General features: G+C 43.1%; 1 protein-coding gene across 2 annotated transcripts in view; it reads right to left on the bottom strand.

Annotated features, from left to right (window-relative positions):
• nbeal1 (neurobeachin-like 1) overlaps window positions 1-23,823 on the bottom strand; it is a 70,417-nt gene that overhangs the window by 32,306 nt on the left and 14,288 nt on the right. The window contains exons 3-19 of one of the 2 annotated variants that reach the window (XM_058402013.1): window positions 18,632-18,723; window positions 14,449-14,610; window positions 12,258-12,339; window positions 11,927-12,054; window positions 11,136-11,218; window positions 9,847-9,932; window positions 9,085-9,424; window positions 8,794-8,900; window positions 7,706-7,789; window positions 5,720-5,803; window positions 5,544-5,642; window positions 4,834-5,405; window positions 4,575-4,707; window positions 2,268-2,387; window positions 1,863-2,103; window positions 501-586; window positions 87-176 (exon numbers count right to left, since the gene is read on the bottom strand). In XM_058402013.1, the coding sequence (XP_058257996.1) occupies window positions 87-176; window positions 501-586; window positions 1,863-2,103; window positions 2,268-2,387; window positions 4,575-4,707; window positions 4,834-5,405; window positions 5,544-5,642; window positions 5,720-5,803; window positions 7,706-7,789; window positions 8,794-8,900; window positions 9,085-9,424; window positions 9,847-9,932; window positions 11,136-11,218; window positions 11,927-12,054; window positions 12,258-12,339; window positions 14,449-14,610; window positions 18,632-18,723 (2,589 nt within the window). The remainder of the gene's footprint in view (window positions 1-86; window positions 177-500; window positions 587-1,862; window positions 2,104-2,267; window positions 2,388-4,574; window positions 4,708-4,833; window positions 5,406-5,543; window positions 5,643-5,719; window positions 5,804-7,705; window positions 7,790-8,793; window positions 8,901-9,084; window positions 9,425-9,846; window positions 9,933-11,135; window positions 11,219-11,926; window positions 12,055-12,257; window positions 12,340-14,448; window positions 14,611-18,631; window positions 18,724-23,823) is intronic. The other variant, XM_058402014.1, reaches the window with a different exon arrangement.

Genomic DNA, 23,823 nt, shown 5'->3' with positions numbered 1-23,823 from the left:
ACACACACATGAATGAGTATAATCAATGAAACACAATGCATGAAGTGTGTGTGTGTGTGTGTGTGTGTGTGTGATGCCTCTCCCACCTTGATGTCCCAGTTCACCACTTTATTCCCAGTCAGTCGTCCGTGTAGTAGATTAGGGGACAGGTCCACGCAGATCGGGTTCTTACAGGCCTAACACAGAGCCAGAAGACACATTTCAGTACTGCATGTCCCAAATCACCCTGTATTCACTGTGTAGTGCACTACTAGTCAAACCTTAGTGAAGTGTGTGGCTTGGGACATGTCCAAAAAAAAAAAAGCCGATGAGGCATTTGTGATACCGTTCCGATAGTCTACATACCAACTAGGACATGTCCACAGTGGACTAAAACACTGAGGTGAGGTGGTGTGCATGTAGCCTACACACTAAATAGGGAGTGTGGTTTGGGACATGTCCCAAGTGAATGGTGTTTCTATGGCTAGATCCATCACCTGTTCTCTGCTGCATTCACTCACCTTGGGTGAATAGTGTAGGAGGAGTTTGGTGCTGAGGTCACCGAGCTCCGCCTCCTGACTTTTAAAGGGAGAAATGCAGTTTGGCCCTGGAACGAGGAATCGAAGAGTTTACACTCAGACAGTAAAAGTAGACATGACGTGTCAGATAGAGGACACTTTCTGTCCACAGAATCTCACTGTCCTATATGTCTACCTGTCTGTCTGGATTTCAGTCTAGCTGTCTGTGCATCTGTCTCCATATCTGTTTCCTGTATCTTTTTATTTGACACTTTAAACATGCCGGACAGGTGCATGTCTGTCTGGACACCTGCCTGTCTTTCTGTCTGACTGATTGTGTGAATGTTTGTCCACTTCTCTGTCTTTGTGATGGTCTGCTTCTCTCACTGTCCACCTCTGTCTGTTGGTTTAACACCTCTCTGTCGGTCTGTCTGTCACTCTGGACACATGTCTGTCTGTGTGGACACCTATGTGGACATCTGTCTGTCTCAATACTGTCTGACGGTCAGTCTGGGCACTGGTCTGTGTGTGCAACTGTGTTTTCTACCTGGCAGACAGAACACCTGCCAGTCTGTCTGTCTGTCTGTCCACCTCTTGCTCTGTTAGTTCCAATGCCTCTCTGTCTGTCTGTCTGTCTCTTGCTCTGTTAGTCCCAACACCTCTCTGTCTGTCTGTGCGTTTGTCTGTCTACCTCTTGCTCTGTTAGTCCCAACACCTCTGTCTGTCTGTCTGTCCGTCCACCTCTTGCTCTGTTAGTCCCAACACCTCTGTCTGTCTACCTCTTGCTCTGTTAGTCCCAACGCCTCTCTGTCTGTCTGTCTGTCCACCTCTTGCTCCGTTAGTCCCAACGCCTCTCTGTCTGTCTGTCTGTCCACCTCTTGCTCTGTTAGTCCCAACGCCTCTCTGTCTGTCTGTCCACCTCTTGCTCTGTTAGTCCCAACGCCTCTCTGTCTGTCTGTTCGTTTGTCTGTCTACCTCTTGCTCTGTTAGTCCCAACACCTCTGTCTGTCTGTCTGTCTGTTTGTCTACCTCTTGCTCTGTTAGTCCCAACGCCTCTCTGTCTGTCTCTGTCCACCTCTTGCTGTTAGTCCCAACACCTCTCTGTCTGTCTGTCCGTTTGTCTGTCTGTCTCTTGCTCTGTTAGTCCCAACACCTCTCTGTCTGTCTGTCTCTCTCGCTCTGTTAGTCCCAACACCTCTCTGTCTGTCTGTCTGCCTGCCTTGACATCTGTATATGTATCTATTTTATCTGTGTACATGTCTATGTATTTGTCTGTGCTCCATATACACATCCCGAACAGCCTGTCTATTTGTCTTTGTACTTGTCCTTCTGTCTGTCTGTCTGTCTGTCTGTCTAGCAGTATACCTGTGTTGTACAGAGCTCTGATGGTATTGGTGTTTAGAGCTTCACTAAACACCATCACAGTGCTCAGGTGTCCCTGCAGTGACGTGGGTCGTCCCCACTCACTGTCCTGCGTCCCAGGGGAAATCTGAGCCAGCCTGGACAGTCCTCCCCACATGCGAGTTGGAGGGGGGTCGGCGATCTGAGACGGGGGAGGGGTGGTGGTGCGCTGACCTGCTGAGCCGATACAGCATGACGTGAACACCTGAGAGGAGAGACAGACAAGAATGTGCATCATTGATCAAATCTTTGTTCATGACAGTTGACCTGTCTAACTGCCCATGTGGCCTTATTTATCCACAAACTGTAAATTAATTTATTTTCAGCCAAAAACATTCTGTGTTCTGTGAAAGTCTACACCATAAGCACCTCAGCCATGTTGGGGTACTTAAGCGGGGCAGACAGCTTCAGCTGCCCGTCCACGTAGATGTAGACCAGACTCTGTCCAAACGGTCTCTTCCCAGGAACATGCACCACCCCAATATAATGCTGGAAGACAAAATACAGAGACATTCTGGGTTAGATGAGAGGGAATGCTTGATTATGTGAGAGTGAATGCTGGGTTATGTGAGAGGGAATGCTTGATTATGTGAGAGTGAATGCTGGGTTATGTGAGAGTGAATGCTGGGTTATGTGAGAGTGAATGCTGGATTATGAGTGTGTGAATGCTCAGATACGCGAGAGTGAATGCTGGATTATGTGAGAGTGAATGCTGGATTATGAGAGTGTGAATGCTCAGATACGCGAGAGTGAATGCTTGATTATGTGAGAGTGAATGCTGGGTTATGTGAGAGTGAATGCTGGGTTATGTGAGAGTGAATGCTGGATTATGAGAGTGTGAATGCTCAGATACGCGAGAGTGAATGCTGGATTATGTGAGAGTGAATGCTGGATTATGAGAGTGTGAATGCTCAGATACGCGAGAGTGAATGCTTGATTATGTGAGAGTGAATGCTGGGTTATGTGAGAGTGAATGCTGGATTATGTGAGCGTGAATGCTGGATTATGAGAGTGTGAATGCTCAGATACGCGAGAGTGAATGCTGGATTATGTGAGAGTGAATGCTGGATTATGTGAGAGTGAATGCTGGATTATGAGTGTGTGAATGCTCAGATACGTGAGAGTGAATGCTGGATTATGAGTGTGTGAATGCTCAGATACGTGAGAGTGAATGCTGGATTATGTGAGAGTGAATGCTGGATTATGTGAGAGTGAATGCTCGGATATGTGAGAGTGAATGCTGGATTATGTGAGAGTGAATGCTGGATTATGTGAGAGTGAATGCTGGATTATTTGAGAGTGAATGCTGGGTTATTTGAGAGTGAATGCTGGATTATGTGAGAGTGAATGCTCTGATACGCGAGAGTGAATGCTCGGATATGTGAGAGTGAATGCTGGATTATGTGAGAGTGAATGCTGGATTATGTGAGAGTGAATGCTGGATTATTTGAGAGTGAATGCTGGGTTATTTGAGAGTGAATGCTGGATTATGTGAGAGTGAATGCTCTGATACGCGAGAGTGAATGCTCGGATATGTGAGAGTGAATGCTGGATTATGTGAGAGTGAATGCTGGATTATTTGAGAGTGAATGCTGGATTATGTGAGGATGAATGCTGGATTATTTGAGAGTGAATGCTGGGTTATTTGAGTGAATGCTGGATTATGTGAGAGTGAATGCTGAGTTATGTGAGAGTGAATGCTGAGTTATGTGAGAGTGAATGCTGGATTATGTGAGAGTGAATGCTGGATTATGAGAGTGTGAATGCTCAGATACGCAAGTGTGAATGCTCAGATACGCGAGAGTGAATGCTCAGATACGCGAGAGTGAATGCTGGATTATTTGAGAGTGAATGCTGGATTATTTGAGAGTGAATGCTGGATTATTTGAGAGTGAATGCTGGATTATTTGAGAGTGAATGCTGGATTATGTGAGGGTGAATGCTGGATTATTTGAGAGTGAATGCTGGATTATGTGAGGGTGAATGCTGGATTATGTGAGGATGAATGCTGGATTATTTGAGAGTGAATGCTGGGTTATTTGAGGGTGAATGCTGGATTATTTGAGAGTGAATGCTGGATTATGTGAGAGTGAATGCTTGGATATGTGAGGGTGAATGCTCAGATACGCGAGAGTGAATGCAGGATTATGTGAGTGAATGCTGAGTTATGTGAGAGTGAATGCACAGATATGCGAGAGTGAATGCTGGATTATGTGAGAGTGAATGCTCGGATATGTGAGAGTGAATGCTGGATTATGTGAGAGTGAATGCTGGATTATGTGAGAGTGAATGCTGGATTATGTGAGAGTGAATGCTCGGATATGTGAGAGTGAATGCTGGATTATGTGAGAGTGAATGCTCAGATACACGAGAGTGAATGCTGGATTATGTGAGGATGAATGCTGGATTATTTGAGAGTGAATGCTGGGTTATTTGAGGGTGAATGCTGGGTTATTTGAGGGTGAATGCTGGGTTATTTGAGAGTGAATGCTGGATTATTTGAGAGTGAATGCTGGATTATTTGAGAGTGAATGCTGGATTATTTGAGAGTGAATGCTGGATTATTTGAGAGTGAATGCTGGATTATTTGAGAGTGAATGCTGGATTATGTGAGAGTGAATGCTGGATTATTTGAGAGTGAGTATGTGGCTTTTGGTGTGTAGTGATGTCACTGACCCAAAGTGAGTCACAGAAGCAGTAATCAGGCAGTGTGACAGTCACATATTCCTTTTTACTGCACACTGCCACCACCAGAGAGCCAGAGGAGCTTATGAATGCCTCGAACCCTGTACCTCCTGGTGTGAAGAAACTACACACACACACACACACACACACACACACAAAACATGTAAGGTTTGTTTGAAGGGAAACTGTTATGACATTATTATGAGGCACTCTGATTGGCCCGCCCCTTATTCCCATAAACATCTCCTACCTGTATAACTGCTTTCTCTTTTCGCCCTTGCCGGCCGGGTCCAATTGGTCCTGATCCAGCGACAGCCAGGCCAAGAAGCTAAAGGCCGAGCCTGGCCACCTGGAAATGGTCGGCACGGCGATGCCTGCCATGGGCGGGGTCAGATCGAAGTAGTGTGTTGCGCTGTGGAGCGTGTGTTTCCGGAGCATGCCGAGCAGGGAACGCAGCACCGGCTCAGAGTAAGGATGAGGGCGGTTCTCGGGGTTCCTCAGGAGGCTCAGAAGCCGCTGGAGCTCGGCACCGCTCAGAGACTCCGCCCCCAGAGCACCCAGAAGAGCCAGAAGGCTCTCTGCACATACACGTGGCAGTTGAGTGTCTCTCTCGAGCGTGGACAGGACACACTCTGGCATGCGAGCATTGACGCAGGCAGCCCGTGTGCGTCGGTTTAAGGCACAGATCCTCCGTAAACGATCGGCTACGAAGATCTGAAGCTCGGACGAGTCGAGTTCCGGCAGCCAGCGGATCAGGAGGAGGAGTGGCTCCACGTTACTGATCCCCAAAAAACCAACCGAAGAGTGATCACCCTCCACCGCCTACAGAGACGGACACAAACACACAGATTAGAGCCTCACAGGTGGAAGACATAGACTGTACCACTGCTGCAAGGTTGCAGACACATAGAATTCCACAAACATGCTGAGATGAATAAAAGCAGCAGGTATGTGTCTCACCATGTTCATGAGCTCCTTCAGCAGGTTCCTGGACGGCTGCCCCAGAGAGACGAGCACCTCGCACAGGTGTGTGTAGCCAATCCGCTCCTTAAACACTTCCTGAATGGGTGGAGCTTGTGAGTAATCAGTGCTACAACTTCATGAAACATGACTATCATGTGTGTCAACAAACTGACCTTGGCGGCTGGTGATTTGTGCATCACCGTGGTAAGGGTTTTGATCGTTGCCACGGCGAGAGAGTCTAGCCTGCCTTCAAAGACCTGATTGGTGAAAACGTGTGTCAATCAACTGACATGACAAACAGTGTTTCAGCACCTTCTACTACTGCCTTTGGTTAACTGGTACAGAAATTATATTATAGATAAATATTATAGATAAAGGCAGCTGTAGAAATGGTGTGTTTCTCATTGAGAGGACAGTCCCACTTATCCTTACATGTCCTTAATTATTGAAAGGTTTAGTACAGTATTCTTATACATGTATGCGTGATTTATGGCCTCACCTAATGCTTCAACATGCATGTTACATAATCTCCAAGGCAACTATATACATTTAGGCCAATTACTCCAACCTGTAATATGAAGAACGCTGTACTAAACCCGCAGATGATTCATTAGGTTACAAGAGTCTTGGGGAGAATTTGTAGAGGATCAGTGACAGATTATGACTCGAGTTTGTTCCCTCAACCATAAAGCAACAGCTTCCTGCTCCAACAGTGAACTCTTCGCTAAGCAAACAACGTGGTTTAGGTGTGTTTCCATCCACTCGTCTCTCTCAAATCTGAAGCTTGACTCCTGGTTCCTCAGCAGTCCTGGACCTACTTCTCTAACACAACTTAGGGCTGTTTTTTAGCTAATTGATGGTTTATACGAAACACTAAACATATACAGGACAAGGGTAGTCCAGGATACAGACTCAGAAACACCGTCTTTCGGCTAAAGATTTAGCCGAGTCAGCCATTAGGAGGCGCTCTTTCACCATTTAGTAGTCAATTCAGGGCGCTTTGCCTTTTATGACGTTTTGAAATAGTTAATGCAAGTAAACCAGCTGTGCTGTGAACACAGGGAAGCTTAGTAGTTAAGGTGTTGGACTACTTGTCAGAAGATTAAGTTCGAATCCCAGGTCCACCAAGCTGCCACTGCTGGGCCCCTGAGCAAGGCCCTTAACCCTCAATTGCTCAGTTGTATAAAAAATGAGATAAAGTGTAAGTCGCTTTGGATAAGTAATAAATGTAGTAATAATAAAGTAGTAATAATGTAAATGCTTGGTAATTTACAGCTGATTTATCAACGTCTGAATGAAAGCGTGAAACCTTCATTTAAAGACAATTTTACTAAAAGATCAAATTTTACCACAAGGATTAATTGTCTCAGTGTTTAAGATCAGCAATGGAAACTCAATCAGTAACTGTCTTCATTTATAATTTTATTCTGGGGAAATAAAAAAACAGGTGGATGGAAGACACCCAGCCAAAATGGACAGCATTTCTTTTTTTCTTTGAGCAGGGAACTGTACAATAAAGTGTTTTTTCCCTTTATATGACCATGCAGAAGAAGCACACACACACACTCACTCACTCATGCATAGACATTCCCAAAATTGATCTCTGTCCAGCCGAGTGCACCTTCATTAGCCCTAAATGGTCACATGATCAGCTGTTAGAGAAAGCAGGAAGTCTTTCGGCTCTGGCTGGACAGGGACAGACATACAGCATGGACTAAAAGCCACGCATGATGTAGTTTGATATTTCGGGAAGACAGATGTGATGAGCTTAAATTCAGGCAAAAAAAAAAAAGAGGAAATAAGGAGGAAATAAAAGCTGAAGAAGCAGGATGGACTACAACCATCAGAGGTAAATATGAATCATCAAGCAACAGGCCACTCCATTAGAGGCCACCATGTTTGTGAGGGTGGGGCTTGGTTCTTTTAATTGAGGTGGATGTGGCTTTAAAGCTTGTGTGCTTGTTGTGTTTTTAGATGCTATCCATTCAGGATAGGGGTACTTAGGAGGTACTTTTGCCTCCGTATCATCAGGCTTTAAGCCCTGTATGTAGAGTTCAGGTGGACGTCAGGTTCATTTAAGGCGTTAAGTGAGTGTGGCCTCGTCTTGGAGTGACCCGGCAGGCGGAGTTTTCAGGTGCAAGGCGACAGGTAGGCGGTACCTGGCTTTCAATCTCTCCTGTCAGTAATCTGTTGGTTAAATCTTTCTGCTCTTTGTCTGCTGCGGCGAACCTAACGTTTACCAGCTGCAGCCCGAACGCACGGTTAGACAAGAGGAGAGGAGACAAGTGCAAAAGGGTTAGACTTCAAAAAAGGTCAAGAGGTCAGAAGTTATGGCATGAAGTGCCTTAGGTGTTCCAGTCCTAGGGAGAGAAGATCATGCACACTGAGTAAGCAGAATATAGTTCAGGAGCACGTGCATGTGACAGAGAGACCTACAGAGAGACACGATTAGAGACTATAACACACAAACACACTACAAAGACAGATTAATAGGATTACACTAATTCATTTTGACTAACATTTAGAGAAATAGCATGGGTTCAAAAGACCAAGCAGCGTGTGAACTCAGAGTAAGAGGTCTCTTAAGCAGCTAAACTCTCAGCTTTTTAATACTAGAAGGATATTCACTGGTTAAGTTGTCTTTATTTGTCACATATACATTACTGGACAATGAAATGCTTTCTTCGTACATCCCATCCTTGGGGGTTTGGGTTAGAGCGCAGGGTCAGCCATGATACAGTGCCCCTGGAGAAGGTGGGGTTAAGGGCCTTGCTCAAGGGCCCAACGGTGGCAGCTTGGCGAAGAACCCCGATCTTCTGGTCAATGACCAAGATTTACCACTTGAGCGACCAGCGCATGTTGACCCAAATGTGTACAATAAACAATAATACACGTTTCTTTGTCATAAAGCAAACTGAAGGCTCCAGAACCTTACAGGCCTTCAGCATGGAGGTTTTGTATAACATTTCACTTTTTGTACTTCTAAGCTGTGGTCTGAGTAATATATAAAGAGTTATACAGAATATATATTAAATTCTAATTCTAGGCAGTTATCTAAAAAAATCTGCTTTTTCAGGACTAGGGGATCTAAAGTCTGGATTAAATAGTGAGTTCTGAATCATTAAAAATAGGAATTCTGAATTTAAAACATTATCTCCGTTCTGAGCTCGGAATAAATTCAGTTTAGAATTCTGGGTTCTGAAAGTGTTTAGGGTCTGTGATGCGATTTCAGGGTTCTGGTTCTTACCTTGCTGTTCTGTAAGAGGCGAGTCAGGTGCTCAAAACAGTTGCTGTTGAGGAACATGGCCTGAAGAACGGGCCGGTCAGAACAATCAAACATGTCCTGTATCGTGTCTGATAGATAGATAGATAGATAGATAGATAGATAGATAGATAGATAGATAGATAGATAGATAGATAGATAGATAGATAGATAGATAACAGAGAGAGAGAGACAAAGAAAGAATAGTTAAAGATAAAGGTGAGCAACAGTAAACCATAGCACTGAGTCAGCACCCCCCTTCCCTGCTCCACTTACCGAGCATGTTCACCTGCAGTGCCACCAACCGGCTCTCCCAATGCTGGGAACGGGGCGGAGCCGGGTGACCTTTGACCCCGGCCGTGTTGGGGTCGTAGTTGAGCAGTTTGAAGTAGCTGTCCAGCACGGTGCTGATCTCCACCTGTCTCTGATCGGAGCTGCTGGCCAGCAGGCTGTGCACCACCTCCCTCAGACAGCACAGAGTGAGCACCGCCTTCTGATCCGGAGCGGCTCCGTCCCAATCCTCTCCTTCCTCACCTTCCCCCATGCACTCCCCAGCGCCTAGTACAGCCAACAACACCTCCATGGTGGCAGGGGAGATGGCCAGGAGAGCGTTACGCTGTGGGAGGAAGGAGGAGTCAACATTACGAGATACCTAGAGCCACAAGCCAATGCTATTTATACATTTCTTAAAATCTCACACAAGCCCCACCCACTTTGTGTAAGCCCATGTGCAGTGACAGCCAAACTTTAAATAAGCAAAGCAAACGCATGTTACATGAAGTGGGCGGGGCAAGTGTAAAGCCAAGTCTGAGTGAAATTTTAGCATAAGGAACAGTGGAATATTTAAATCATATTTAAGCATTTCCATGGAGAATTTCTATTTTTATTGGAAAGTATACCCATTTTACCGGTTATGTAGCTAGCTACCAGAGCTATCACAGCAACAGGCAGCAAACGCAAGACGACTCGCTAGCGCCCAACAGCGGTTTGAGCAACACGAGGGTTTTTACTGTAAGGTGCAAAAGTAAACATCCCCACCTGTCCACCTGCAACTATGGATCCAAACAGGTGGAGGAGACAACACTTCAGACTGTCCTTCAGATGCTCACTCTCCTGAAAACACTCTGAACACACACACACACACACACACACAGGTAATTAGTTACTGGGGCATCATGTTATCTATGCAAAGAAAAACCTGCAGTTAGATGTGCCCTCTGGAGCTGAACTTGTTCACTCAATGGTCTCTCTGTGCGTCTCAACTGATAGACAGAAGGGCAGGACAATGGTTTTACACACACACACACACACACACACACACACACACACACACACACACACACACAGAGGCTGCTTTGTGTAAAGGCTGAAATGTTATCAGCAGCTCAGTGCAGCTCGCAAATATGGTACACAAAGAATAGATTCATCCAGAGAGAGAGAGAGAGAGAGAGAGAGAGAGAGAGAGAGGACAGACAAATTCTGTTATCAAACACTTGTCTAGCACAATTTGTTCTGATTGGCTGAGAGCAATACAATGTCTTCTGATTGGCTGAAATGAGTACACTGTGTTCTCATTGGCTGAGAGTAATACTATGTTCTGATTAGCTAAGAGCAGAAGAATTTGTTCTGACTGGCTAAAAACAGTACACTGGGTTTTGATTGGATGACAGCAGTACAATGTGTTGTGATTGGATGAGAGCAGTACAGTGTTCTGTTTGGATAAGAGCAATATGTGTTCTGATTGGCTAAGAACAGTACAGTGTGTTCTAATTGGCTAAGAGCAGTATGTTGTGTTCTGATTGGCTGAGAGCAGTATAGTGTTTTCTAACTGGCTGAGAGCAGTATGTTGTGTTCTGATTGGCTGAGAGCAGTATGTTGTGTTCTGATTGGCTGAGAGCAGTATGTTGTGTTCTGATTGGCTGAGAGCAGTATAGTGTTTTCTAATTGGCTGAGAGCAGTATGTTGTGTTCTAACTGGCTGAGAGCAGTATGTTGTGTTCTGATTAGCTGAGAGCAGTATGTTGTGTTCTGATTGGCTGAGAGCAGTATGTTGTGTCCTGATTGGCTGAGAGCAGTATAGTGTTTTCTAACTGGCTGAGAGCAGTATGTTGTGTTCTGATTGGCTGAGAGCAGTATGTTGTGTTCTGATTGGCTGGCAGAAGTACAGCGTATCCTGTAGCAAAAGTCAAAATGAGGTGTGATGGTGTTAGGTGGTTTGTGGGGGTCTGTAATAGCTTGTATTCATGGTGTTTCGGGGTGTGTGCTGGCATTTGAGGGGCTTCATAGTGTGTGGGGTTTGATGGAGTGTTGGTGCAAAGTGATACTCACGATAGAAAAAAGGAACGAATTCAACAGTGAGAGGAGCCGCTTTAAACTTCTGTCTGCTCTTCTCCACAGTGCTGATCTGCTGCCTACACAAACACACACACACACACACACACTACATTAAAATCAAAAACATACTCTTCTAATAATATTATTCAAATGAAGGTTAAATCAGTCAGTATGACAACATCATCAGTGTGACGCTCCTGTTCATTTAAACCAGTCATGTGACAGACAGAATTTTGGAACACAAATGGGAAAATCTTTTGTTTAGGCCACAAATATGTCCGGCGTGTTTAATCAGCTTAATCTGTGTGTGTGTGTGTGTGTGTGTGTCAGATTACAAAGTTGTTGGGCTGATTAGCGGAATAATAACACACAGGTGTGTAGGATTAGCGTGAAGCTCTATAGTGTACACTGGAACACTGAGAACACCTGTGCCGCAGGACGGGTCAGTAAACATGTGGGTTTCCGTGTTTGTGGAAAAATAACACGCCTGTGCTAACTACTAACAGCCCAGAGCAGTGAGGGATCATGGGATATGGGACTTGCAACTTGGGAAATGCCCCTTAAAATAAAGCTAGTTTTCATTTTTCATTTTCACACTAATCCAGCTGATTATAAACGAGGTAGTACAGTATGACATCACTGACTAAATCCTATGACTAATATCTGATTGGTGGGTTTTACCTGTGTGTGTGTGTTGGTGTCTGATGGAGTTTAATGGAGAATGTCGGTGTTTAATGGAGAATGCTGGTGTTTAATGGAGTTAAGTAAGTTATGTTGTTATGTACCCATGTATGCGGTGTCTCCAGTTGTGGTATGGATCATACAGACACTCGCAGAAAGTCAGCGCATGTCTCACAAACTCCTCAGCCTGCGTCTGATCCACCAGCTCCTTCTCTTTAGTCTTACTCTTCAGCTACAGGGAGACAGACAGATTCATACAGGAACATGTATAACACACCTATACATGACTATGGAGAGATAGACAGAGAAAAAGAACAAGAGGAAGAGAGAGAGAGAGAGAGAGAGAGAGAGAGAGGGAGAGCGAGAGAGAGAGAGACAAAGAAAAAGAGAGAGAGAAAGAGAGAGAAAGAGAGATAAAGAGACAGAGAGAGAAACCTGCTGGATGTAGAGCGTCGTCATGGTGATGATTTGATTGATGTAGGAGCAGGTGCCGATTTCTTCCACATTAGACAAGTTCCTGTCAGACACACACACACACACACACACCAGTTCAGTGGAGAGATCTGTCATACATCAGAGCATTGTATCCACTCGTGTGTGTGTGTGTGTGTGCGTCATGTAGTCTGCTGCACAATGACAGGCCATTAGTTTCAGACTCATTTTAGTGCCATGTTCATAATTCACACACACACACACACACACAGCTGGAGTAGAGCGTGAGTGTTTGTGAAGAAGACAGTGCATGTGTGTGTGTGTGTGTGTGTGTGTGTGTGTGCGCGCGTGTTTGTGTGTGTGTTATGGTGAGGTAATGGAACATTTCTGGCTTTCTAAATATTCAAGGAATAATAGACGAGTTCTCGGACACAGAAGTGATGTGTGTGTGTGTGTGTAATATAGATACAGTTATAGATATAGTTAATAATAATAATAATAATAATAATAATAATAATAATAATAATAATAATAATTACATACCTTGCTGTATGCATAGATTTAAGATTTAATAAAATATTTAATACATACATAAAATATTTTGGTAAGTTAGTTTAAAAAAAAAATACACTATTTATTGATTAATTTATTAACTTATTTATTTATATTTTTATGTATTTATTTATTTAATTGATTGATTGATTGATTGATTGAGTTTATCAGATGGTGGCTAGTGTTAGTCACCTGATCATGTAGATTGAGTTATACACTGTATCTAAGTCTGTGTGTGTGTGTGTGTGTGTGTGTGCACTGTGCTCACGGCAGGTGTGCGAAAGAAGGAAAGCACCTGTGACTCTGTCAAAATTATTAATTATTAATACAGAGCAAAAGCAGAGTAGATGGCGTTCACTTGGCACTGAGGCATGCTGGGAAATCATCCACCATCCAGAATACAGTGCACAGGGCAATGTTTTATCTTTTTTCACTGATCATGTCCTCACGTGCACTGGTGTATCAAATATCTAAAAATAAACGTCTCTTAATAAATAAATAAATAAATAAAAATCTGTTTCAATGGAGCGTCCTTGTGCAAGCTGTAACCTATTAGAACGAGTGCATTAATATAAACCTCTGATGCGGTCAGTACTGCCATTACAGAAGATTACAGACAAACACTTTCCGACCAATCACAATTGAGAATTCACCAGCGTTAATGGTGTGATTATACATAATCCAGTAGCCTAAACATTACCGTTAAAGCTCCTAACCTTCTCCTGTGCCACATGATTATTATCCATACTTGTAACAATATGGTGTGAATGTAAGACAGCGGTCACAAACGACAGGACGTGTAAATGCCACAGCCTTTAAGCTGACCTTTACAGTGAAGCTCACACGGTTTCTGTGCTACCTCATCCACCAACATGGTGAGCATGCAGTATGGCAGAAGGACCATAATGACCAGAGGTCCAAAATTTGTTGTGTCCGTGTTCAGCATTGAATGTCTTTGTCATGTCTCACACACACACAGTGGGGGTTAATATGAAGCTCACATGAAAGTAGACACTGAGAGCTTTAGGAATTTGTAGTGTTTGTTTTTATCTAGCCTGCTAGCGACAATATAATCATGGAAAAGTTCCAAAAAATCTTCCTATCTTTAAGCTAAATGTTGATATCAACCACATTTCTGAGACGCCCTGAGTTCTTGTTCATAAGTATCTACAATATGAAGGTGTTTATCTTCAACCACTAACGTTCTGTGTGAGGTTCTCCAACAGAGGGAAAAACACACATCTAAAGCCAACAGACTCACTTTATATCAGACTCACAGCCTGAACATCATTCATTTCTTTATACAGATATACTAAAAATATCCCATAAGTCCATTTCTATTCCACGGGAGTAATGGAACGGCAGTGTACTGGTGAAAGTGTAGGAAAATGGGATCAGTATCAGGGTAATTCACTCCACTTTAATACCATGGCTAACAGGAAGCAATGTGTAAATATCTAGTGTTACAGCGTGGGCCTCATCTCAAACGGCGGAAGAGTTTCCATGTGCTGCTCATGCAAAATAGAGGCAAGAAATATGAATATTTATTTCTCACTCTTGTTAGTCTGGTTGTACATACGAAAACACATATCTCCATATTCTGGAGCGTTTATAATTGGATATATGTGTGTGTGTGTGTCACCTGCAGATGATGATGAGGAACTTGAGGAGCAGCAGAGCGAGGTGTTGCTGTTCCTGCTCGAGTCCGATCGAAGCTTTCTGAACGCACTGCAGCAGCTGAACACGCAAAACCTGCAGGATGTTATCAGGGAGCAGAGACAGGACCGGGGGCACCTCCTCCACCCTACACACACACACATAAATGTGCTATCATACATGCACTGATCAGGCATAACATTATCACCACCAGCCTAATACTTTTGCTGCCCTGGCCCTTCGAGGACGAACTTTGAGGACGAAATGTTGACTTGCTGCCTAATATATCCCACCCACTAACAGGTGCCATGATGAGGAGATCATCAGTCTTATTCACTTCACCTCTCAGTGGTCATAATGTTATGCCTGAACCTGAAACTAATTTAGAGGATTTTGAGAAAGGGGGTGAATACTTATGCAATTAAAACATTCAGATATTTAATTTAGAACTTTTATGGTCTATGTATTAGAAAAACAAACACCTGGACATTTCTTTAATCGTCTAATTATCCAAATCAGTTGGTCCATGTCAAACTTTATACAGAGAAAAAATAAATCCTGTCTCCAGTACAGCTTCAGATTCCTGTTCCTGGCTTGAACCTGACACATTTTTCCGCTCTCGTAGCTCATCGGCGTGTTTTAAGATGCTTTTCTGCTCGGTACGGCTGTACAGAGTGACTATTTGCGTTACTGTAGCCTTCCTGGAAGCTCAAACCGGTCTGACCGTTCTCCTCTGACCTCTCTAAACATCAAGGTGTTTCTGCCTGAAGAACTGGATTGCTTTTGATTGCTTGTTTGTTTTGGCACCGCTCTGTGTGTCCCAAGATATAATGCAGGTTCTGAAATACTCACAATGGCCCCGGCAACCATTCCAAGGTCAGCTATTCAGGTTGGGCGTGACACTAAAAAGACTTTTGACCTGTATCAGGGTGATGCTGTTTATTATGCTTCTGTCACATGACTGTCTGATTGGATAAGTGCATGAATGAGCGGGCGGGAGTGGTGAGACTACAATATAATCCTGATTAGGGATTTCAATTCTGGCGCTGAATCAAATCTCTTCATACACTATATTGCCAAAAGTATTCGCTCACCTGCCTTGACTCGCATATGAACTTAAGTGACATCCCATTCCTAATCCATAGGGTTCAATATGACGTCGGTCCACCCTTTGCAGCTATAACAGCTTCAACTCTTCTGGGAAGGCTGTCCACAAGGTTTAGGAGTGTGTTTATGGGAATTTTTGACCATCCTTCCAGAAGCGCATTTGTGAGGTCACACACTGATGTTGGACGAGAAGGCCTGGCTCTCAGTCTCCACTCTAATTCATCCCAAAGGTGTTCTATCGGGTTGAGGTCAGGACTCTGTGCAGGCCAGTCAAGTTCATCCACACCAGACTCTGTCATCCATGTCTTTATGGACCTTGCTTTGTGCACTGGTGCACAGTCATGTTGGAAGAGGAAGGGGCCAGCTCCAAACTGTTCCCACAAAGTTGGGAGCATGGAATTGTCCAAAATGTCTTGGTATGCTGAAGCATTCAGAGTTCCTTTCACTGGAACTAAGGGGCCAAGCCCAGCTCCTGAAAAACAACCCCACACCATAATCCCCCCTCCACCAAACTTTACACTTGGCACAATGCAGTCAGACAAGTACCGTTCTCCTGGCAACCGCCAAACCCAGACTCGTCCATCAGATTGCCAGATGGAGAAGCGCGATTCGTCACTCCAGAGAACGCGTCTCCACTGCTCTAGAGTCCAGTGGCGGCGTGCTTTACACCACTGCATCCGACGCTTTGCATTGCACTTGGTGATGTATGGCTTGGATGCAGCTGCTCGGCCATGGAAACCCATTCCATGAAGCTCTCTGCGCTCTGTTCTTGAGCTAATCTGAAGGCCACATGAAGTTTGGAGGTCTGTAGCGATTGACTCTGCAGAAAGTTGGTGACCTCTTCGCACTATGCGCCTCAGCATCCGCTGACCCCGCTCCGTCAGTTTACGTGGCCTACCACTTCGTGGCTGAGTTGCTGTCGTTCCCAAACACTTCCACGTTCTTATAATACAGCTGACAGTTGACTGTGGAATATTTAGGAGTGAGGAAATTTCACGACTGGATTTGTTGCACAGGTGGCATCCTATCACAGTTCCACGCTGGAATTCACTGAGCTCCTGAGAGCGACCCAGTCTTTCACAAATGTGTGTAAAAACAGTCTGCATGCCTAGGTGCTTGATTTTATACACCTGTGGCCATGGAAGTGATTGGAACACCTGATTCTGATTATTTGGATGGGTGAGCGAATACTTTTGGCAATATAGTGTATGTATAAAAATAAAACATATAAACACACACACACACACACACACACACAGGATGAACTTTGGACATGATTAAAGTCAGTATTTCTGGTCAGAAATTCTGTAAAGACTGCAGCTCTGTGTATAGAAATGGACACAAGTCTGTATTTCTAATCATAAAGATGACATTTTAAAATATTTTGTCCACATTTTCTCCAAAATCGAACCCTTTTCGGAACGGTGTAGAAATTCTCGGTTGGTCTTTCGCTTTTATCGTGAGGTGAGTGATATTTTTATTCATCGTGTGATTAGATTGGGAGCAGGAAGTGTCCTGGTTTTAGCTGTGTCTTCTCCTTTATTTCTCTTCCCTTCACTTCTCCTTTATTTCTCTTCTCTTCTTATATTTTCTCTTCTCTTCTCCTTTATTTCTCTCTTATTTTCTTCTCTCTTCTCCTTTATTTCTCTCTTATTTTCTTCTCTCTTCTCCTTTATGTCTCTCTTATTTTCTCTTCTCTTCTCCTTTATGTCTCTCTTATTTTCTCTTCTCCTTTATGTCTCTCTTATTTTCTCTTCTCTTTTCCTTTATTTCTCTCTTCACTTCACTTCTCCTTTATTTCTCTTCTCTAGTAAATGTTGGAGCATGTGTTCATTCAGCTATAAAAGCACTAGGTGAGGAGGTCTTGGCTGCAGTCGTTGTTCCAGTTCATCCCAAAAGGTGTCAGGAGTCAGGAGTCAGAGTCAGGGCTCAGTGCAGGACACTGGACTTCTTCCAGTCCACATTTCATGTCCACACCATGTCTTCATGGAGCTGTGTGCTCTGTGCACAGGAGCATTTTCATGCCAGAGCAGGGGGGGGCTCTTAGTTCCAGGGAAAGGACATTGTAACAAAGACAGTCTATCAAATTGTGTCTTCTAACTTCTGGGGAAGAAGCACATATGGGTGTGATGGTCAGGGGTGGACATACTTTTGGTCACACACACAGAGTATGTAGGGATTTAATAAAGCCGATGATCAGGCATGGGATAGGTATGTGCTGGAGCTAGCAGGTCTGTGTGTGTGTATGTGTGTGTGTGTGTTACATAATGCATTTAAACAGTGAGAGTTTAAAACTCTCTCTCTCTCATTCTCTCTCTCTGTGTCCCACACTCTCTCACTAGGAAGCAGATTATTGCCCTTAACACTTATCCTATTCTTTTCCTATCGCTTTCTCTCCCTCTCTCTCTCTCTCTCTCTCTCTCTCTCTCTCACCAGGAAGCACATTATTGCCCTTAACACTTATCCTGTTCTTTTCCTAACGCTTTCTCTCCTGCTCTCTCTCTCTCTCTCTCCCTCCCTCCCTCTCTTACACACACACACACACACACCGACACACACACACACACACACACACACACACAGACACACACACAGACACACACAGATAACAGACACAAAACAAGACTGTGACAGAAAGAACACTCTTATTACTGTTGCTTCAGGGATATTCCAGTTTGGTTATTAACCCACGCTAATGGAGGTGAAAGAATAAAGCTATCTAAAGAATCTCATGTCTGCTTCAAATCTGATACATTAGTTTGTTTAAGATTGTTTCTCATCATGCAGAATTGATGTATTGATGATGTTAATGATGAGGATGTATTGATGATGTTAATGATGAGGATGTATTGATGATGTTAATGATGAGGATGTATTGATGATGTTAATGATGAGGATGTATTGATGATGTTAATGATGAGGATGTATTGATGATGTTAATGATGAGGATGTATTGATGATGTTAATGATGAGGATGTATTGATGATGTAAATGTTGGTACAGTCGGTGTGTTTTCCTCTTTGCTCCGGATGAGCATGTTGTGCCATAAGTGGCCGCCGTACCTGATCGGCTGTTTCTCAAAGTCCACATCCAGACTGCGATCGTACGAGCTGATGAAGATCTCCAACCACAGCTTCAGATAATCAGGGTCCCTCTGTGTGAGAGAGAGAGAGAGAGAGAGAGAGAGAGTGAGAGAGAGTGAGAGAGACACAGAGAGAGAGAGAGAGAGAGAGAGAGAGAGAGAGACAGAGAGACAGACAGAGAAAGAGAGAAAGACAGAGAGAGAGTGAGAGAGTGAGAGAGAGAGAGAGAGAGAGAGAGAGAGAGACAGAGAGAGAGTGAGAGAGAGAGAGAGAGAGAGAGAGACAGAGAGAGAGTTAATTATAATCATCACTACTCTACATTAAGAACACAGTTTCATGTGATTTCAGACACAGCCACAGGGAGCAGCATGTTGTCATGGTAACCGGGGGAAAAAACCCTTACTCATGCCTTTTGCTAAAACCTCAACTAAATGACAGGTTTCATCACTGACACAGTGTCCAGCAACGGTCTGTACAATTAAAGTCATGTACAACACCACTTAACATCTCACACACACACACACACACACACACACACACGACGTCATAACGTAACAGAAACTTTATACTACATCTACAATACTACAATACTTCTATCTTAAGCCTGAAGAAAGGCTGGTGATGACATCACACAACATCTGTCTCTAATTGGCTGATCAAAATTAAACGAAAGCCCCTCCGCCCAGTGATACAGACACGCCCACGGTATCACCCTGAATCACCTGAAAGGTGAGAGTACCATTAAACATAACTGTTCTGTGGGTGTGAAGGTTTCACTTGTCTCACCATGGAAGGAGTGTGTGTAAAAAAACAGGTTTGATCACATTCAACAGGACTCATGTGAGTCTCTCTCTCTCTCACACACACACACACACACACACATTCCTGAGATTCCAGAAAAACTGGACAACAGGACAGGAGGAACAGACTGGCGCGCGCACACACACACACACACACACACACAGAGCCATTCATTAGCACAGCAATCTAAACAGTAAAGCTTTTACACACTTTTAGACTGTAGAAATATATAGATGATGGACATAGCACAAATAATTACATGCTAACGGTAACGTTGCTTCATCGCAGCATCCTGTTGTTGATTATTTTCCTACAACAGCACCACCACAAGCGTTGTACTCCCTTTACTCCACAACAATAAACCGACAATTATACAAAAACACAGCTTGTCATGTTCAAGTGAAACCAGCATGCGTAAACTTGTCTTTCTTGAGGACTTTCATGTGGAGGAAAACCTACTGCTACAAAGCGGTGATACTGGAAACTCCGACATATCAAGAGAAACACGTTCAGCTCACAGATTAAAGCTTTCCAAAACAATTAATACACGATTACGTGACGAAACTAACATTTAATCCTCGTAAGTGTTCCAGAGGTTACATGCTATTAATAACTAATCAGTCTCTACTGGCTAGCTAAGAGGTTTGTGTGTGTGTGTGTGTGTGTGTGTGAGCTGCACAGGAAGTCATGCTCAAAAATTCCTCTGGGTGAGGTCATTACAGCCGCTCGTCACAGAGTGTGTGAGTGTGTGTGTCCATGCCAACAGACATATCCAAAATCATCATATTAGTGTTCTGTGTGTGTGTGTGTGTGTGTGTGTCTAGCAGCACACAGATGCCCAGTGAGGTTTTGGACAAGGCGTACAGAACACACCCTGCTTATTTTAAGACATTGCAGCTCCTGCTGTGTTACAGAGCACCGCCGTGTGTGTGTGCGTGTGTGTGTGCGTGCGCGTGTGTGTGTGCGTGTGTGTGCGCGTGTGTGTGCGTGTGTGTGTGCGTGTGTGTGCGTGCGCGTCTGGACATTAAACCGACACAGGGATCCTGAGTACTATATTTATTTCATGTTTCTGTAAACACAACCTCGCCACTGCTACGACAGCTCGTGTTGCTCACGCTCCCGTCTTTTATGTAGTGTTAATTACACAGTTTGGGTGCCTCACAATCAGTTCCCGCTGTTACCATGACAACGATGACAACGACGACGACACCCAGGTGTACGCTAACCCAAAGTCATCTGTATAGAGCTGCTTTTCAAGAGCAGATGGACCAAGCTACAGAAGAACCTTGGCATCGCTTCCGGTCTACATCCGTCCCAAACCCTTCAAACTCAAGAGCCTCTAGACAGACATCTGGAATCTTCCTCTGCAGCGCATCATGCCGATTCCTCGTCTCGCGTCTCACACCCCTGCAGTGCTACACGTCTGATCTCGCAGGACGCTGCCTTCGCGTTTGGTTTGCCGCCTTCATAGACACAAGCCTCGGCTAATTCCTTTCCAACGAAGCAGCGTCGGCTTGAACAGGATTCGGATCTCTTTCCCTCTCATCCCTAAAAAATCCCACCCATAAATACACTCCTGCTTATAAAATTCCAGCATGGCTTTAAAGCATCAACGGAAGAAGTATTATTATTGTTATTAATAGTAATAATAGTATTAATAGCAGTATTAGTAGAAATGTTAGGAGCATTAGTGATATTAATGATAGTAGAAGTGGTAGTAGTAGTAGTAATAGGATTAGCAGCAGTAATAGTAACAATAGTAGAAACATTAGTAACAGTAATAGCAGAACTAGTAGTAATAAAAGTAGCACTTGTAGTGATACTGGAAGTCAAAGTAGCAAGATTAGTTAATATAACTACTAGTTGTAATAAAAATAGGAATAGTTATGGTAGTAGCAGTCGCAGTACTAATAATAATAATGGAAATAATAGTAGACATAGAAATAACTATAATAATAGCAAAAGTATCTACTAATAAGTATACTAAATAAGTAAAAGTAGTACTAGCTACAGGAATAGTCATAGTAGGAGTAGTAATACTAGTAAGATTAGCAGCAGTAATAGTAGTACTAGAAGAAACCTTACTAACCGTAATAGCAGAACTAGAAGTAATAAAAGTAGCAGTAGTAATGATACTGGTAGTCATAGTAATAGTAGAAGTAGTAATAAAATTAGTTACTATAACTACTAGTAGTCATAAAAGTAGTAATAGTAATGGTAGCAGCAGTTGCAGTTGTGGTAGTAAAAGTAATAATAGCTGTAAGAATAGTCATAGTAGGAGAAGTAATACTAGTAAGATTAGCAGCAGTAAGAGTAACAGTAGTACTAGTAGAAACATTACTAACCGTAATAGAGTAATAGAATTTTAAGTAATAAAAGTAGCAGTAGTGATTATACTGTTAGATGCAGTAATAAAATTAGTTACTATAACTACTAGTAGTCATAAAAATAGTAATAGTGAAGGTAGTAGCTGTAATAATAATAAAGGAAATATTAGTGGACATAGAAATAATAACACTAACTGTAGTAGTAGCAAAAGTAAATACTAAGTAGTATACTAAATAAGTAAACATTAGTAAAAGTAATAAAAGTAGTAGCAGCTATAGGAATAGTGATAGGAGTAGTGATACTAGTAAGGTTAGCAGCAGTAACAGTAACACTAGTACTAGTAGAAACATTAGTAACAATAATAGATGAATTAGAAGTACTGATAGTGGCAGTTGTAGTAATAGTAGAAGTAGTAATAAGATTAGTAATAGTTGTTACTATAAGTACTAGTAATCTAAACTAATGGAATAGTAATGGTAGTAGTAATAATAATAATAAAGTGTAGTGTAGTTAATCGCACTTTAATTAATAGCCAATCCACCTGCTGCCCTGTTTTTAGAAGCTGGGAGGAAACCGGAGAACCCAGAGGAAACACACAGGGATGCTGGAGCTGTGAGGCAGTGTGTCACGGTGTCATGGAACAGTATGATGGTAAGGTGTGTAAATATTACTGCAGCTGATAAATGCCTTTATTAAGAATTTCTTATCAAATCAGCTGAGTTCACTCAAATACGGGTCAGACAGGCAGGCAGGGTGAAAGGAACGTCACAGAGAAGGGTGTGTCTGTCTCACACACACACATACACACACACACAAACAAACCAGAGGTGCGGTCAGTCTTTATGGCCTATGACATCACTGTGGCACTTGCAATATTTTTAGAACAAACAGAGTGACAGTGAAACAGAGAGATTGAAAGAGAGAGAGAGAGAGAGAGAGAGAGAGAGAGAGACAGACAGACAGACAAGGAGAAAGACAGAGAAAGAGAGAGAGAGACACACACAGACAGACAGACAGAGAGAGAGACAGACAGAGAATGAGAGAGAGAAAGAGAGAGAGAGAGAGACAGACAGACAGAGAGAGAGAAAGAGAAAGAGAGAGGGAGAGAGAGAGAGAGAGAGACGGGGTCGTTTCAAGTCCTCTAATCTAAATGATCAAACACAGTCCAGTCTCTCTCAGAGTGAAATATTCTAATATTAATTAAAATATTTAAATAATGTAAATAATGAATTTTCAAATTTAAGCTAATCCTTAAATTTCTAAATGCCTTCATTTAGCTTTTATAAATTTGCAGGTCTTCATTACACACCTGATTATTTTCGCCATGGTTTCTGATTATCGAGATCATTATTCTTATTCATTACTCTTATACACCAGCTAGTTCCCATCCACACTAACAGCACTGTGACTGAACTGGTGGGGGAGGTGGTAGCGAAGTGGTGAAGGTGTTGGGCTACTAACTGGAAATCCCAGGTCCACCAATCTGCCACTGCTGGGCCCCTGACCAAGGCCCTTAACCCTCAATTGCCCAGATAAAAACTGGGCGTCGGCCAAATGGTAGCATGGTCGTCCCACGATGGTAGCGCTAGTCACGTCATCAGCTGTTAAAGCAAGCGAGACATTTTGTTCTACGTTCACTGACCAAAATAAACAATTCCTCATTACTATTGTATTATCATTCGCTTTACTCAGAATTTTACACGTTCGAGCGCTGACGGATTCTCGAATCTGATAAGTCACGATGTTATGGTTTGTGCGGTGTAGCTATGTTGCTTCCATAGCATCAACACACTCAGGAACTCGTATGATGGATTTTAAAATCTTTGACATGGTGGAGTTTTCTCCAGAGAGATGGAAAAGAAAAGGCCGGTGAGGGAACATACACAAGAACCGGAAGTAACATTGGAATGAATAAACATAAGCATGCTATAAGAGGAATAAAACACTTTGAGATGTTTTTTTTTTTATTTCCTACTGTCCTCTAACTAATGTCTATTTTATGTACTTGCTATTTCTATCACAGAAACATTGTGTTGTGTGTA

The sequence above is a fragment of the Hemibagrus wyckioides genome, linkage group LG11, assembly GCF_019097595.1.
Source record: "Hemibagrus wyckioides isolate EC202008001 linkage group LG11, SWU_Hwy_1.0, whole genome shotgun sequence".
Lineage (NCBI taxonomy): Eukaryota > Metazoa > Chordata > Actinopteri > Siluriformes > Bagridae > Hemibagrus > Hemibagrus wyckioides.
The sequence above is the reverse complement of the archived record's forward strand: the minus strand, read 5'-3'. Positions and strand labels throughout refer to the sequence as shown.